Here is a 16,888-nt window from a genome sequence, read left to right as displayed (position 1 = left end):
ATATGCTTTTGCTTATTCTGTGTAAAAAGAGCAGTATATTTCTATAGTTGAGGAATTATTGCAGTTTATATAATTAGCATAAGAAGCACCAAAGAAGTGCTTTTTTTAAAAAGTCAAATCACCAGCTAACTGCTATTTCATTGTCCTTTACATTTGTTTCAATAGGACATATTTGAATGTTCAGCCATAGCATAAACACAAGCATTTTAATATAAATGTTATATCTTTCTTAGTTGGTGGTTACAACGTGTTTGTCTGAATCTTCTTTTCTGCTTCCTTCTAGTATTTTCCTATGCAGAAGAATAAATGGTAATTAAAATGTGCAGGATGAAAAGATGGAGCAGTCAGTGCTTGTACCACCAGGACCAGACAGCTTCCAATACTTCACTAGAGAGTCTCTTGCAGCTATTGAACAGCGCATTGCTGCAGAAAAAGCTAAGAACCCTAAACAAGATCGTAAAGACAACGACGATGAAAATGGGCCAAAGCCAAACAGTGACTTGGAGGCCGGAAAAACACTTCCATTCATTTACGGCGACATACCTCCAGGAATGGTGTCTGAGCCCTTGGAGGACATGGACCCATATTATATCAATAAAAAAGTGAGTCTAATACCAGCCTTGTTCATATTGCTGTGTTGGTAGTCTTTTATCATTTTCATGATATATAATTTCCTTACAGTGCATAATGTAGTTTGCTACTTCGGTTTATTAATTGACAAACATGTAAAAAATGTCATTCTAATAACGTGGAAATGGCTGAGCATTGCTGAAGGGCGTAGGTATGCAAAAAGTGTAGAGAATGTTTGATGCCAAGAATACATATATATTCTACCTTCTAGAAAGTTAGTAAATAGATAGTTAGCATCTTCTATATACAAAAGTTGATTTATCTAATTCATGTTTTCAGAACACATTTACCACTGTAAGACTGCTTTTGGCACACCAATCCTCTGACTTTAAAGGTGGAGTAATTTTACAATAATAGGATTTTTAGCATTAAATTAATCACATTTGCAATAAATGTAAAATTATGAATGATGATTGCTTAATTTACTTCTTCAATGTATGTAGTAGCATATATATAAATAGTATGAAAATGTAGGCTCCTGTCTCACTGCTCTCTATATCAGTAGCAAAGTGCCCACTGCCTTCAGTGGTACAGGGCAGAATCCCTAATCCTTAATGGGTATCAGCCTTTCCTCCTTTTTTTTCATTTTCATCAAAATTTACACAATTTATATCCATTGATATAATTTAATTTATATCAAAGGAACACTTATATCAAAGCAGAAACACAGTACATAGTCTTTGACAATRAGCAAATTTAGGGATTCTAGGTGTAATAATATTACCTACAGAAACATGTATGTATACATAACAGATGACATATTTTGCAAATTTTAGAAAAGTGAAGATATATTGAAACTGGTTACATGAACATGGCACCCTTTCTCTAAGGTTCTTTAGATTTCAAATTAGCAGCATGAACCAATCCATAGCAAGTTTTGGTCTCAGGAATCTGCTTTGGTAGCAGAGACCTCCTGAAATTCTTAGGAGATTTATGGAATCAATAGAGAAACACACAGGTAAGCAGAAAATGTCATAAAGAGAATGTAAAACTGATTTAAAAGTTTCTGGTGGAACTGGCCTTTAGCAGGTCTGCAATCCTTGCAGGGTGATTCTGTTGCACAGCCATATACAGCAGAAAAGATTCACAGTTTATAGTGATAGCTTGCTTGGGTGATACTTTAATTAATAAATACTGTCATTATGGAAACTCTATAAATACGAAGAGAGGAGTTATTTTGATTTCCACAAAGTGCTGTGTTCTAAGTGTCTTTTAGCCTGCTAAATTTTATGTGATTTATGAGTCCTATTTTGACAAGAAGAGAAAAAATAATATGTGAAAGAACAGTATTTTTGTCTTTATTATTTGATGCCTCTGAAAGAGCCTTTATCTGTCATTCACAGTGTACAAAGATTTATCTTTAAATCCCAGTTCTACTTTTGCAAAGATAAAAGATGTGTTTCCATAAAAGCAGGCATTGTGGAGTACTGTACTAATTGTGTCTGACTGTTTATCACATAAAATCACATATAACTGCACCCCTACCCGCCCACAGCCCATCCTGGACTTTCGTAGCCAAATAAGCCTGTCCTGTGTGTCACAGCAGTGGTAACAGGGGAAGGCTTGCTGGGTGTGACCTACAGGTACCTTGTTCAGTCTCCAGGCGTGGAGGAGCATTCACCGAAGTAGCTGAGAGCCGAGTACAGTACCATCCACCAGGCCCTATCAGTCAAAGACAAGACAGAAGTTTCTCACCCACCACAATTCTTTCCATTTTTCCTTCCTCCGGTAGCAGGCAGCTTCCCCAGACTTTCCTAAATAGAAATTCCAACATCTATTTCAATTTTACATCAATAGTTTGATTTAAAAATATCTTTTTCCTGTATTTGTTATCTAGCTGTATGTGAATTTGGAAGGATTTTTGTCTTGTTCCACTTGTCTTTTGTGAGTAATGGTAGCAGGGGATGCTTCTGCAATGCTCCAGCTGGTGCCGCTGTGGCTTCAGACCAATGTAAAGACCTCTGCATAAACTGTACCTGGATTTGTCTGCAGAAACTATATCAGTTTGGATCCCAAACTTTCAAATGGGGAATAAAAGTGGTTACTTAAAGCTTTGATCAAATGATACTAACGAACATGGTCATAGTGTTTATTCAGAAAGCCTAATAAACTGTGCAAGGTTTTTAGGAATATCTTTTTATTCCAAATTGGAGTCATGAGTGAAATGATCCAATATCAGCCTCAGATTCAAGTATTACATCCCACTCACTGTTTCTTTTCCTATTTTTAGAGAATCATGAACCAGCAGAGCAGAGCTCTTCTTAAAACGTCCAAATAAGTATTTAACTAAAGGCTGTCAGCCACTTTGCCACCCTCAGACAGTTATGTTTTCAGATAGAGCCTTTTTCTTTTCCTAGTTCTGCACATGAGACCAAATTGTAATGATTAAATTCTCTGAGATCATGGTAACAGTAGTATTAACTGTAGGGGAGAAGAAGATTTTCCACACTTTTGGGAGTAATAATTCTGATGTGTACGAAGAGAAAACTGAAAGAGAAACACATGATGATGCTGGTTCTCAAAGTAGCTAGGACAGGATATAGAAATAGGCCTGAGCTGATGAAGAACACAAAATATATTCATAAAAATAAATCCAGTTCTTACTGGAGCTTATTTAGCTTTTGAGTACACACAGAGACAGCTTTTAATGATCCGCATTTCGTAAGATACCTATTGAGTAATTTCTGATATCCCTTTCCCACCTCAACATCTTATACATTTAAAGTTTAATCTTGCCTTCCATTTTAAGGCCCTCTGTTATTAAATCTCTTTGTAACTAGTTTGTCACCCATAGTATGAAGAACAGAAAATTGTGTTTGCATCGATTTGAAATTTTCCTTTCATGGAAGAGCACTGGCCACAGGTCTGGCCTGGCGACCCAGAAAATACCAGAAATACAGACAGATGTGAAGGATCTGGCCTGGTTCTCTGTAGGTGGTACTTACACCTCTTGCAGCAGAAGAAAATTTATGTAGCATGTATCTGTTGTTTAGGAACATCAATGAACATTGTTCATTCTACTTATGGAAGTTTTATTAACTGAAGGAAAATACTTCTAGAGGCAAAGTATTCCCAAGTTCAAAGCAGGCTTTCATACCTATTGCTATATACTTTAAGTATTTTTATCTTTTAGATATTTTAAATACTGCGTGATGCTGCAGACAAGCTAAATTCATACCTTTATTGCGTGTGTTACAGTTTCCTTCTGCATTTCCTCTCCAGTTGGTACACATAAATCAACATGACATTGATTACATTTCAGCTTTAACAGCTGATTCTGTTTCAAAGTCAGGAGACACATTGCCCTAAAGCCGCCCCGAAGCTCCGGTCCAGCCTTGCTGAAAGCCGAGGGCCAGAAGCCCCCCGTAAAGGGCTGAGACTCKCTGATGCCAGCGCCTGCCACCTCAGCCGTCCTCGCGCCGAGTCCTGCTCGCTCGCCCGCTGGCGACACCGGCCGGAGCACAGGCGGGTGGCATCTGGCCAGCTGGAACGGCGATTTTGGGATCTTCCTTTGGTGCCTYGGGGCTTCCCGGACAGGGCCGTGGGGAATCGCAGCTGGCCCAGGCTCTCTGCGGGGAGGGACCTGGCCCCAAGGAAGCCGTTTTAGGGCACTGTAGGTGCAGTCACAGTTGTCCACGGCAGCCTCCTCTTGGTGCTCCCGGCAGACTGCGGCACAGGCGTTCGAGAAGGCTGAGGCTTACAGAGCCATTAAACTGCAACAAAACAGGGATCGTCTGTAAAATCAGCACCTTGTCTCCACTGTCACTGTTTCTTCAAAAATAATTTGGCCCTTCTTATTTTTTATTGACCGTGCCTATTTGAAAATATATCCTTCCAGATCACCTCCTTTCACTGTGAAAGTAGCAAGAATCAAATGTGTACATGTACAATTAATAGAACATTTCAATTATGTAGCAAGATTGAACAAGTTTGTTGTATTTTTGCATGCATTGCATGTAGAAACATCATCTAGAGCGTTTCACGTTTCATCTTTAAAATTTTTTTCTCAGCAATAGGTTTGCGCATGCCATGTTTTTATACAGTTTAATATAGAATAATACAGGAATAAATAAGTATGTGCTGAGCTGAGTAAGAGCATTAATTTGTGGAGAAGGTAGTCCTGAGATGGAATGATAAAAAAACAGGAAAACCTGCCAAGAGAAACAAAAATGGACAGGTGTGCTAGTTTTCTGGTTTTGTAACTGTTTCTATGTAAATCAATCTTCAGGTACTTATCTGAAGTGGGAAAGAAAAGATAAAAATTGACAACCTCTGTTTAACAACAAAGCAGCCCATTATAGCAAATTCAGATTATTGATACACACTGTATTGCAGGTAGCCTAAATGCTAGCAGCTGCAGCCTTGGGACATAATTATTTATTGCAAAAGAATACCTGTTCTTATATTCTTAGAATTTTATTGTAATGAAATACTTTTGACCTAGCGTTCAATAATGTTAGTTTTTAGAACCGTGAAGTTTAGAATCCAAAGTCATTGCAATGCTCTTGGGTTTTTTGCTCTAAAATTGAGTAAAAATGAACTTGGGATTTTACCCGTTTCTTGTGTTCCACTTCTGTGTAAATGAAAATCTGTGTTCCCAGTCCAGTGGTGCCTGCCTGTTCATGCTCCAGCTGCCTCCACAAAGGATCAAGGAGGCCCCATCACTGTGTATAGAAAAGGGATCAGCTGGACCTCCTTAAGATCCTGACCTGCAGGTCTGCATCAAACTCTAGTCCGCCTGGTTTCATACTTTGAGGGCTGGCTATTTTCTCTTGAAGCTAGCTTGCTACATTAAAGAGGAGGGAAAGAATAACTGGAACTACATGGGCCTTACCTCACCTTCCTCCTGCTATAGTTATAGATTTAGTATTGTCCATTGCCTCCCCATGCCCTGCCTTGCCAAAAGGATGTTGAATGATGCCTGGCAGAAAAGATGCCTCCTTTTGTCCTGGCACTTGAGCATATCAGTCCCAAATCTGATCAAACCACTGTCTCCTGGGATTTAGCCATAGGAAGTGGAAATGCGGGGCAGTAGCCCTAGCCCTCAGCYTGCTAAATATTACCTTCCAGAAGCTACTTTTAAAGCTAACTTGGAGGAAGGAAAGGAGAAATAAGGTTTTAAAACTCTCTGTCCTGAGAGGTTCTTGGAGGCCATGTCTTCCTTGTCCAGCATGGGTTCATCTTCTCTTTTTCCTGCATCTTTTCAAAATTCCTCATTCTTTGCTCTGGTGAGAATGCAGTTCCTCGATTTATATCAAATATGGCAGAAGCAACAGAACTGCAATCCATGTTACAGACTGCAAAAGTTGCAAATCAGATACTTCTGTTTTCCTACTAATTTCTTTTAATTTATATTCCCATTGGAATCTTTGAGTGTGAGCAGCTTTTCTGCCTTTATAAAATGAATAAAACACTTTATAACAAATAAAATTGGAAAAGTATTCATAATACTTTATATACTAATACTAACCTCCTACTTATTTAGAATTTATTTAACTTTTCTCAGTGTATGTCTACATAGCCCTGACAGCTTTGGGTACAATGCTTCATGTTCACCCACACTGCCTACGCATTGGCTTGCATCCGGGTTGAGACTGGCATGAGATAGCAGGCTTACCACAGAAGGAAGCTTGCATAGGGATTAGATGGTAGTTGTTATTTGGATTTTCGAGGAAAATTCTCCCTCAAAAATGAGATATAATTTTGCTTCATATTTAAGGCTAGAAGTCAGGGGACCAACAAAGTCATTTTGAAGGCTCCAGTCATGAAGATGATTTGAGTGAAAAATTAAAACCAAGACAGGAAATTTAAGTCTTGTTGGTTCTGCATATGCAGGGCAGGAAAAAGTAGAACAGCTAAAATAGCAGCAGCTTCAAGCTGAACCTGGAGCTGTGCCAGCAGGCTGTTATTTTCCATAAGGTATGATAGAAAAGAGATGTATGTTTAATATGCTTGTGTTTGAAGATTTTAAAAAAGATAGGGGTTGACTAAATGTAGGTGGTGTAGTCTTGGATACAAAGTAAGTAGGGAGTGTGATTTTTAATGTATTTTGTCAAGTACCTCATAGCTACAAAAGCAGAGAGCGCAAGCTTCAGGTTTCTGAGCTGCTGTGAGTTGGGGCAGCCGGGGACAGAGCTGGGAGAGGAAGCTGGCCTTCCTCCTCGGAGGTGGGGAGGGAGGCTTTAAAACAGTGTACCAAAAATCATTCATCTCCTTGGTGCCTCAGTATTTAAAAGGAAAGCTTCATTTAAGGTCAAATCATATAGTGTTACCATTTGAAGGTCATCATTATCCGTAATCCATAACTGGAAGTTTAATTTGGAAACATTAGATCAAGTTTTATCCCACTGGTCTCAGTTTTGTACGCAGTCTCTCTGTTTCCGTGCAGACAAGGGGGAAATCAAATACATACGTTATACGTTTTCCGTACATCTTGAGTCTGTACTCAAGACTCAATATTAAGCCTCAGTATTAACATCCCTTGCTATTAAGGGTTTAAGTCTGAATAGGAAGGTGTTTGACCAGGAAAGTGAGCAGGCTGTGACAGAGCTGTGATGGAGAACGAGAGCAGGGGAACAGGGCAAAATAGGATGTGTTACCAAAAAATCCAGAGCGTGCAAGAAGCCAACAAGTGATTTGGGATGGGGACATCCTCAGGGATTAATCCCTGCTTCCCCTCTGCCTTTAGTAACTAGAAGCTGTCAAAGACCAGAAGAAACCCTCACTCACCTCCCCATCTCCCTCCACATCTGCACATCGTGGGCTGTACATACTAAGCTGCCCAAACCCAAGCACACTTAAGAGTTGTCTTTCTTGAACCTCCTTGGCATATTTTCTCTGTCTGCCAGCCTGTCCAGAAATAGAGGCTTGTAGCCTGGTTGCTGGCAGCCGCGGAGCAGYGCCAGGTCCCGCAGGCAGCTGCACACAGCCTTGCCCACAGGTCCGCCGGCGCTCTGGCGTGCAGCTTGCTTTTCACCAAGGTAATGAACACAAGGAGTGCTACCACGAATCAGGCTTTATCATAGCTTATCCAAGAAATGAACTACAAAAAAACAATTTTAGGCATTTCTCTTCTTCAGATTCTTCATTGCCCTTTAATGTTATTTGAGTTTAGGCCATAATCCTTGCATCATCTCTTCCAATGCGTGCAGCTTTCTCCCAAATTATTCATCGCTCCCTCTGCAGTGTATTTCATTCTTTTTTGATTGATCCTGCAGCTGAAGAGCACCTCAGTGCTGCAAAGCAGTGTGACTGTCCACATTTCAGTGCAGGAGTGTTAGTGTTGTTGCAGCCACCATGGCTTATGGTCTAAGCACGGCAATGTTTGCAGGGTTTGCATTCATGCAATCTGTATTTGCCCCACTGATGTATTTGAGAAAAACAGACAAACTTTCAGACCCAGTCTTCTTCTATTTGCTAAAGAAGGGCTTGCATGCTTAAAAGCCTCTTTTTTCAAGAATATGAGAAATTTCAGTAAAAATATTACCTCTATTTAGAAGAGTTTTCAAAATTCCTATATGCCTTGAAGTTTCTCTAAATTTCATAGGCTCTTTAGCTGTTAAAATTTAAATTTAACAAGCTCTGCATGTTCTGGAAAAGTTTCATACCTTCAAACCACAATTGCCGCAGGGAGGCGAGCTGGGATGTATCTCTTGTTCTCCTCGGATAAGGTGTGTTCAGATGGCCATGGTCCTCAGAGATCCACCTAGTCATGGCTAGATGTGTTATTGCCATTTCCCACTCTCCTTAGCCCAAAGAACAAGAAAGGAAGTAAAATAAAAACTATAAAGGAATGGGTAGTCTATAAAATCAATTTGTGTATAGATTTCTCATGCTAATACATTGATAACATCCACAATAAAGTGACCCTCCTCTCTATGGTATTTCAAACAGGAATAGAGAGGCTAGTTTTCTATGGAAAAGCATGAATAAAATTATCATTTTAGTTAATCATTTCTGCACCTTTTGTTAAAGAAATGGATCATGTAAATGTATCATAGAAAGAATTACACTGAGATTGTTTAATGAAGTGTTATTATAAGGTTACTAATGTTCTATCTTTAAAATGATTATTTTCTATATATCAGGTAAGTACTGAAAATAAGTTTCATATACAAAGTAAGTGTGAAAAAACATGTTTTTTATGTATTATCTATATAAAAAGTTAAAATTTAGGTGATTTTCTGTAGGAAAAGTTTTAAAATGAGCCTCTACATTGAACATACACTTATAAACTGCTTTTTCTTTCTCTTTTTCAGACCTTTATAGTATTGAATAAAGGGAAGGCAATCTTCCGATTCAGTGCCACCTCTGCCCTGTATATTTTAACTCCTTTCAATCCTCTTAGAAAAATAGCTATTAAAATTTTGGTACATTCATATCCTTTCTCAGTGGTTGTTCAAAATATTGGTCTTAAAAATTAAGAAAACCCATAACTGTTTTTGTGTCATTATAAATAAAAGGGTTTTGTACCCTTTAAGTTTATTTTAATTTTACAATGTAAGACTTAATGGTAAAATTCTATAAATAATAGAAATTTTTTATACGTTATATAGATACATTTTAGCTATTCTTTACAATTTCAGTATTTCTGTTGTAGAAGTCTATGGAATGGATAGATTTAAGGAAACACTCATTCTCTTAAATTGCAAATCTTTTTCAATTTTTTTTGCAGTCTCATGAATTTAAAGACAATTTAAATTTGTAGAAATTTTCCAGAAAAAGTTTCTTCAGATTAATTTAAACATTGAATTGTTATGTGTGCCTGATTCTTTTTTTTCACTGTGAAGCTATTCATTAAATGATTACTTTTTTTTTTTTTTTAACTTGCAATTTGTGCTCACAAATTCCAGATAAACTTTTGGTTTCGCAAGCAATTAAGTATGTATGCAGCTGCTCAGGAATAGCAAACTTGGGGGTGTTTATACTGCCTTTTAGGGGACCTTCTGAGTCTACCCTCAAGACCAGCCTTACAGGCTGTTGCAGTGGCGTGCCTGGCACCCCGTCCAGACATGCCAAACCTCAGATTCCCAAACCTGCCCGTTTTGCACTCTTTAACGCCCTGCCAGAAAGCACAGGCAGGCAGTCCTGTGGGCRGCTTGCACAGCATCTGCGTGTGGACAGACCGGGGATCGGGCCAAGGTTTTAGACTGGCGTGTGGGCTTGGTGCCTGGTGGTCCTAACGCTTGGTGGACATTTCCAGCAGGAGAGGTTTAGGTGCATCATTCTTGTAAAAGCCCGGGAGTGGGAAAAGTAGTCACCAAATGAGAGCTTCAGTGTCCCAGTAAGACTTTTAACATTGATCAGTGAGTCAAAAGCGGAAGTCCAATGCTAGAGACTGCTGGCAGATCTGCTGGGTGTTTGGGGAAAAGGAAGAAGCGAGGGCAGCTGATTGCCTGCCAACTCGGAAGACCTTTTCCCCAGAACTCACTGGCAGTTGAAGCAGCGGGAGAAGGGGAGGACGGTGCCCAGGGAGGCAGCAGCCAGCGGCTGAGGGACCTGGTAGAGACCTATGGACACGGTGGTAGGGATGGTGTGAAAATGCAGCCGCATACAGGCAGACTGAGGTCTCTAATGAATGTTCATCCATTCACATGAGTTATACACTCTAACTTACAATAGCTGCTAACCCTGGTGCTGTGCTCATTATGGTTAATGGTTTTCACACTGGTATTGTTCACCGAGTGGTTTTTTGCTTTTTGCTTTTTGTTTTTTTTTAAGTTCCTCCTCATTGTGTTCAAAGAGTATCCTGCTGCTCTTGGTGGCAATCAAGCAAAAGCAATTCTAATAAGCCATATGCATTTCTAATGCTTTTCATTCTCTCTAGTACCAGCCTGTGTGATTGGGTAGTCTTGGGTAGACTGGTTTACCTCTGTTTTAGGGGGCAACTCCGTTCACTAAATAAACTGATTTCTTTTGTGACCTGCCCGTAGCAACTTAAAAGTCTAGAAAGTTCAGGACTACCAGCTATGGGTGGGTTATTTGTATCTTAGATATAGATGTAGATCTCATATTTTTATTTTTTTATCTTAAATGTAAGAATAAAAACACTTAGGTTCACTTTTTGCAATTCACTGCACTACAAACACAGCAATGCGACTGGGTTTACCAAGAGTCACTTAATACTTTCCATTACGCAGTTGGATTTGAGTTGCTTATATTTTGTCAAATTTGTCAGTCTAAGTGTTTTGGGGATATTTCACCTAAAACAGGTTAGCCACTTACAAGAAAAAAGCTAGAGGATCATGTTGCTTATTATTTTTAATAATTTTATGACTGTGTTATTGAAAAGATCTAGTGCCCAGATGTTTTGAGACAGGTGCTTGCCATTTTGGCCTCTCTAACAGGACTGGGCCTTTCACTTTCCCTGGGACAAACTGTTCAAGCGTGGTGAAACTGGCAGATCTTGGGAAACCTCAGTGTGTGCGTGCTCCAGATTATCAGCGCCTGTGTACGCTGTGCTCTGGTCACGTGTGCCCAGCCTCACGGTGACCTGGTGCCCCCCTGCAAAGAGGCAGCGCGTGGCCTTTCCCAGCACTTGTGACTTTTCCCCGCAGTTATTCCTCCTCRCTGCTGGTGCCTATTGTAACACCAGAGACAGGAGCTGGTAACAGCACAAACTCCTCTCTTGTGCTCTGTCATTTCACTGCCCGATATTCTGCCTTTTTTTTTTTTCTCTCTTGTGCCCTGCCTGACTTGAACTAAGGCAGATCATGGAGAAGAGGGGGCAATGCAGGAGCACTGGGAGGTGGCCAGGGCTTTGCAGGAGCGCTGGGAGGTGGCCAGGGCTTTGCAGGAGCACTGGGAGGTGGCCAGGGTTTGCCGGGAGCGGGAAGGGATAGGAATAGGTGCAGGGAGCAGAGAAGAGGGCACAGTGGCTGCAGCTGAGGAGCACAAGGCAGATTAGAAAGGAGCAGGGAGATGCTCACTGTGTGCGCTGGATGGACAAGCACTGCTCGGCCCTCAAGCAGTGGATTTCCCAGCGCTGAACAGCAGTTTTCACTGCACAGAGTTTGTGTGACAGCATGATTGTCAAAATCAGCTAAGTCACTTAACAAAAGATATCACAATATTCACTGCTTGTTCAGGAATTTCACCAAAGGTCACCCGCCTCTCTATGGGAATCAGGCAGCTAAATCCTTCCCTGTGATTTGAACATGTACTTGAAAATATCTATGAATTGTTCAGCAGCTCTAAATGGTGATCTTAATGTTAGCACCTATTTTCTGCAATGTTTAGACTGAGACGTTACCTCTATTCTTCTTTCACCTAGAGTAAAGTTACATTTTTTTTGTCCAGAGCATAAAAATATACTCAAACCCACAAAATATTATACACTTAATTTTAAAAATAAGATTATATACTCTGGGCTCTTATATACAAGTTTATCTGTAAACTGCTTTCTTTCATTTAAGCTAGCTTCTGTGCTAGCTATTTTGATGCAGYTGTTCTTAAGGAGCACATCATTTAGAGAGAGGGCTAGAGGAAAAAATTAGAGTTCACCTTTTGGTATAAAAGTGTAGCATTTCTTATTTTTTGCTGCCATCATGTGGTCATTTTGAGTCACTTTTTAGTCTAGTTTTGTTACTTGTGTCATTCTGATTGTTTGGATAATCAAAGTTATTTTAGTACCAAGAAAAGGGAAGGACCTACTGTTTATAGCGTGAGGGATCCCTTAAGCCAAGCTTGGATCAGTGTAATGAAACCAGTGGATTGCCCCAGGTCTTCATCACAAGTCACTTTGAGCTATCAGTCTGGGTTTGATAGTCCCAGAATAATTGTGGCAGTTGACCGCAAGACAGTATTGACCATTTTGACATGACATCATTGGTAGAACAAGGCGTGCTTCTTTTCCTCCTGACATCTGTTATATGTCCAAATACAATACAGTACAGTACAAAACCCCCCAGTGTTCTGTGTTTTGATCTCATCCAGCTGGTCAACAGTTAAGTCATTCCAACTAGCTGACCTTTGTGTAAATACTAATAGCTGGGAAGGTTCAGTTTGGCTAGACCAGAGCTAAATCTTGTATGGCAGAGAGAGCAAATAGAAAAATGGCCAGAAGTTATTCTAGCTTCTAAGACAGAGTAAGAAACTAGAGTCTGTCCACATACCCTTGGCAAAGTAGGCCCATGTTTTTCACTTATTTGCCATCCTGTAAGTCTTGTGTTTTCTTCTGGAATGAAGGCCTCTAGAAAGAAGTAAGGACAGAAAGAAAAAAATACGCAGTTTTTTAGGGCCTACTTACCAGAGCATACTCAGGAAAGCTTGGTGAACTGGCTGAAAGGAAATTCTGAAGTTAATGCACTAATCAATAAATATGTGTTATGCGTTAAGGCAACTGACTCAGCTACCTGCTCATGCATCAGGTAGCAGGTACCCTGCAGTGAGGAGGACTGGCTCGCTTCAAGCCACGGACGTAGCCAGCTAATGTGGCTGATGAGCCCCGCCGGTCCCCTCCGCATGCAGTGGTGAGAGGTGGCTCGTCCAGGGTGAGGCGGGAAGAGTCCAGCTTTGCCTGGACCCCTTGCACTGGCCACATCCAGGGGCAACTGCTGGCTGCCCGGGGTGCTGGGTGCTATCTCTACACCTCTACTTCATGGTAAATAAAAAGGATAAAGTGCTCTGGCTTTTCACCCAAGCTGCTTTTGCCTATGCCAGCTGTTAGTACTAAAACTGTAGAAGTGGAAGACATGCTTATTCAGTCAGGTTAGGTACCTATGTAAAATAATACTTTTCTGCAAGTTATGTCATTTTGGACTGTTATTCAGCTGGCATCACCTACCAGGCATGGGAGAGCTTGCTTGGTCATCTTTCAGCACCTGCTGAAAGCAAAAACCCAAAACATCAACAAATAAAGACTAATATTAAAGTTTAATGTCCTAAAGTGAAAACTACCAGATTAATCAAAATAAATGTGCAGTGTGAAGTCAAAAAGGTTTGTGTAAGTGGTAAGATTTTATTGTACTTAAGATGCATGACTGGTGTGATAGTGTGAGATTTACTATTGTATTTTCCTTAACTTTAATTTACATTATTCAGCATGCTTATCATGTGCACTATTTTGACCAACTGCGTATTTATGACCATGAGTAACCCTCCAGACTGGACAAAGAATGTAGAGTAAGTTGCATGTTATATTTAAAGAAATTCCTATCTCTGCCTCTGTCCCTCTAGGAGTCAGGATGCTCATGACTGCAGTAATGTGTGCTGGCAGGAACTACCAGGAGACACTGGTGCTTTTTCCTCTCTAAACTATGTAGAAATGTTGAATAATTATTTAAATCTTCTTGTAGCAGAACAATTGGGTAGAAAAGATAAAATGGTTGTTTCCAGGCAGTATTCTGCTTTGATTCCATTTGAAGTTTTCTCTCATATTCACACCTTACCAGCTACATATGCTCTTATGCCTCCTTTACACCCCTGCATTAATAACAGAACAACGGCCATCCACTTGTAGGTGCCAGTTAAGGAGGACATATAAGCACAGGTATGCCTAGTATGGGACACAGGTGCATGTTTATATGCTGCCTTTTTTAGAGTGACTGCTACATGTTTTAGATGTTAGTGATTCAGACAGTATCCAATAACTTATTCCTACAACATTATTGGATAACATTAATGGATCTAGTGTCATTTACTTTTAACCTGAATGTCACCAATGAATTTTTAATGTGTGTCATTTATTTGATTGCTTTATTTCTTTTGATTTATGCACAAGATCAGGACTGGTGTACTTTAACATATGTCACAAGTAATGCATGTAAATATACAAATATGTGTGATGAATATAATGAATTTTAGGAGTAATTGCTTATTGACTCTATTTCCTTTCCAGTTTTGAAATCAAATAAGTCCTCCATTTTATCATAAGATTTATAGCAAAATAGAAATGTAAAATGTTGCTACTTATTTCCTCCATTAAATTTTCTGATATTTTCCAGGTATACATTCACTGGAATATACACGTTTGAGTCACTTATAAAAATCATTGCAAGAGGCTTCTGCTTAGAAGATTTTACTTTTCTGCGAGATCCATGGAACTGGCTTGATTTCACTGTCATTACCTTTGCGTAAGTTTTTGTTTTTTGCTTTTTCTTGGAAAGTGAAGGGTATAAAGGGCATGAAATTAGTATCAATAAACATCAATTTTATTAAAAGGAAATTGTTCTATGGATTTACTTTGTCTAAAACAATTTTCACATTCTAAATGCATATTTTAATGTAAACATAAATACTGCAGAAGCCATTAGTACAGTTAGTATTAGAGCGGCTAATTTCATGTCCTGAATTTTTTTCTCTGAGCAGAAAAGGAGCATCTCTTTGTCTTCCTTCTACAAACTTACCAATCTAGTCTAGATAAATTTTAGGCTTTCAAAGTTAAATCACTGTGACTCACTTCAGTGACATTTAATTTAACTGAAGGCCCTGAAAGCGTATTAATGCAAGGCAAACTGCAGTGAAAGGTAAACCTCTGACTGTTGCTATTTAATTTTTTGCTAAACTCGCCAAAGTGGTCTTGATGAAAGACCCAAGTAAGTAGCATAAACTTTGCCTAAATTCTGAATAACTGTGATTTAATCCTACAGGTATGTAACAGAATTTGTAAACCTAGGCAATGTTTCAGCTCTTCGAACTTTCAGAGTATTGAGAGCTTTGAAAACTATTTCTGTAATCCCAGGTAAGAAGTAGTTGGTGTAAGGTGTTAGGCCCCTCGTACCTCCCAACTGTTCCTTTTTATCCTGTCATTGTGTTTGTGTGTGAACTCCCCTATTACAGATATGTGACAGAGTTTGTGGACCTGGGCAATGTCTCAGCGTTGAGAACATTCAGAGTTCTCCGAGCTTTGAAAACAATATCAGTCATTCCAGGTGAGAGCTAGGTTAAACACTGAGGCTGACTTTAATTCGCTGAAACTGAATTCACATTTTTTTAAACATAAGCCTAATTTAGTTCCACAAAAAAGCAGGAATCAGAAGATATTAGAATTCACCGAAATCTCTGATTCATTGCTTTTTAACATGAGCTCTTTCCTTTTGAAATCAGCCTTTGAGTTTAACAGATTTTTGCATGAGACATTGCAGTACACAGTGTGTGTGGTTTGCATCTTATGATGTCAAGCTTTCTTCTCCACATTCAACGAAAATCAGTAATCCTGAAGTTTTCTTACCCATGTGTATTTTACCTACATGATGTTATGTGTTTTTTGTTGTGAATATTTGTGACAAAAAATAAAAATGTTTGAAATGTTGACTTAGTAATGAAGATAAAGAAATAAGATAATAAAGAATAGCATGGGCATTGCATGGGGGATTTATTATCTTAAAATTCTACAATTTTCCAAACCATCTCCAGTTTTATAGCATTAAATTTTAATCCTATTTATTGTTGAATGGGCTCAACTATTTGCTATTGTTTTCTCAATCTAGTATGTTATAAAACTGATAGTAGCAAAGGTTTGGGGCAAGAGGTATTGGCAAAAAGAAGGAAGACTTTTATGTGAGATTCATGTACAGCATGAATAATGAAGTCACTTGTTTTAGCATTAAAACAAGTGTTTTGAAATATATGCAACTCATTCCATTCACAGTTTCAAAAGAACATAAACTTCTGCTGTTTATTCATTTTCACAAGTGAAAAAGCTCTTCACAAAAATGTTATTTCACAGACATTATAATCATTTATTTGGGCTTCTGCATGAAATCTATAACTTTACTGGGAGACATTGTCATTTTTATGCTTTAAAAATGTTTTGAACATTGGAATAAAAATTCCTTTACTTTTGCAGGCTTGAAGACTATCGTGGGAGCCCTAATTCAGTCTGTGAAGAAGCTCTCGGATGTCATGATCCTGACTGTGTTTTGTCTGAGTGTATTTGCACTAATAGGGCTGCAGCTGTTCATGGGCAACTTGAGGAATAAATGCCTGCAGTGGCCTCCAGAAAATTTTACTTTGGAAACAAATATTACTTCCCAGTTCAACACCACAACAGGGGAAAATGGTACACTGGTTAATTCAACAGTGACTCCATTTGACTGGAAGGGGTACATTGAGGATGAAAGTAAGTACTGTTAACATAATTCTTACTGAAATGATTTGTGGCTAACACAGTTCTTAGAAATAAGGCGAGGAATAGGGGATATGTTTGGCTGAGAAGGAGCAGAAAAAGTGTTTTTTCTTTCTCATAGACCTGCTCCAGGAGCCTGCGTGGCAGAGGAAGGAACAAGGAGCACAGTCGCTCTAGATGATGCAGCTCTTT

General features: G+C 39.2%; 1 protein-coding gene across 1 annotated transcript in view; it reads left to right on the top strand.

Moving 5' to 3' along the window:
• The first annotated feature begins 335 nt into the window (after positions 1-335).
• The window catches only part of LOC112978013 (sodium channel protein type 1 subunit alpha), a 71,358-nt gene continuing 54,805 nt past the window's right edge, over positions 336-16,888 (top strand). The window contains exons 1-6 of the mRNA XM_026091027.1: positions 336-602; positions 8,889-9,007; positions 13,663-13,752; positions 14,574-14,702; positions 15,409-15,500; positions 16,418-16,690. Of these exons, the coding sequence (XP_025946812.1) occupies positions 336-602; positions 8,889-9,007; positions 13,663-13,752; positions 14,574-14,702; positions 15,409-15,500; positions 16,418-16,690 (970 nt within the window). The remainder of the gene's footprint in view (positions 603-8,888; positions 9,008-13,662; positions 13,753-14,573; positions 14,703-15,408; positions 15,501-16,417; positions 16,691-16,888) is intronic.

This window comes from Apteryx rowi, unplaced genomic scaffold (genome assembly GCF_003343035.1).
Source record: "Apteryx rowi isolate R43461 unplaced genomic scaffold, aptRow1 scaffold_121, whole genome shotgun sequence".
Classification (NCBI taxonomy): domain Eukaryota; kingdom Metazoa; phylum Chordata; class Aves; order Apterygiformes; family Apterygidae; genus Apteryx; species Apteryx rowi.
This window is presented reverse-complemented; position numbering and strand designations above follow the sequence as displayed.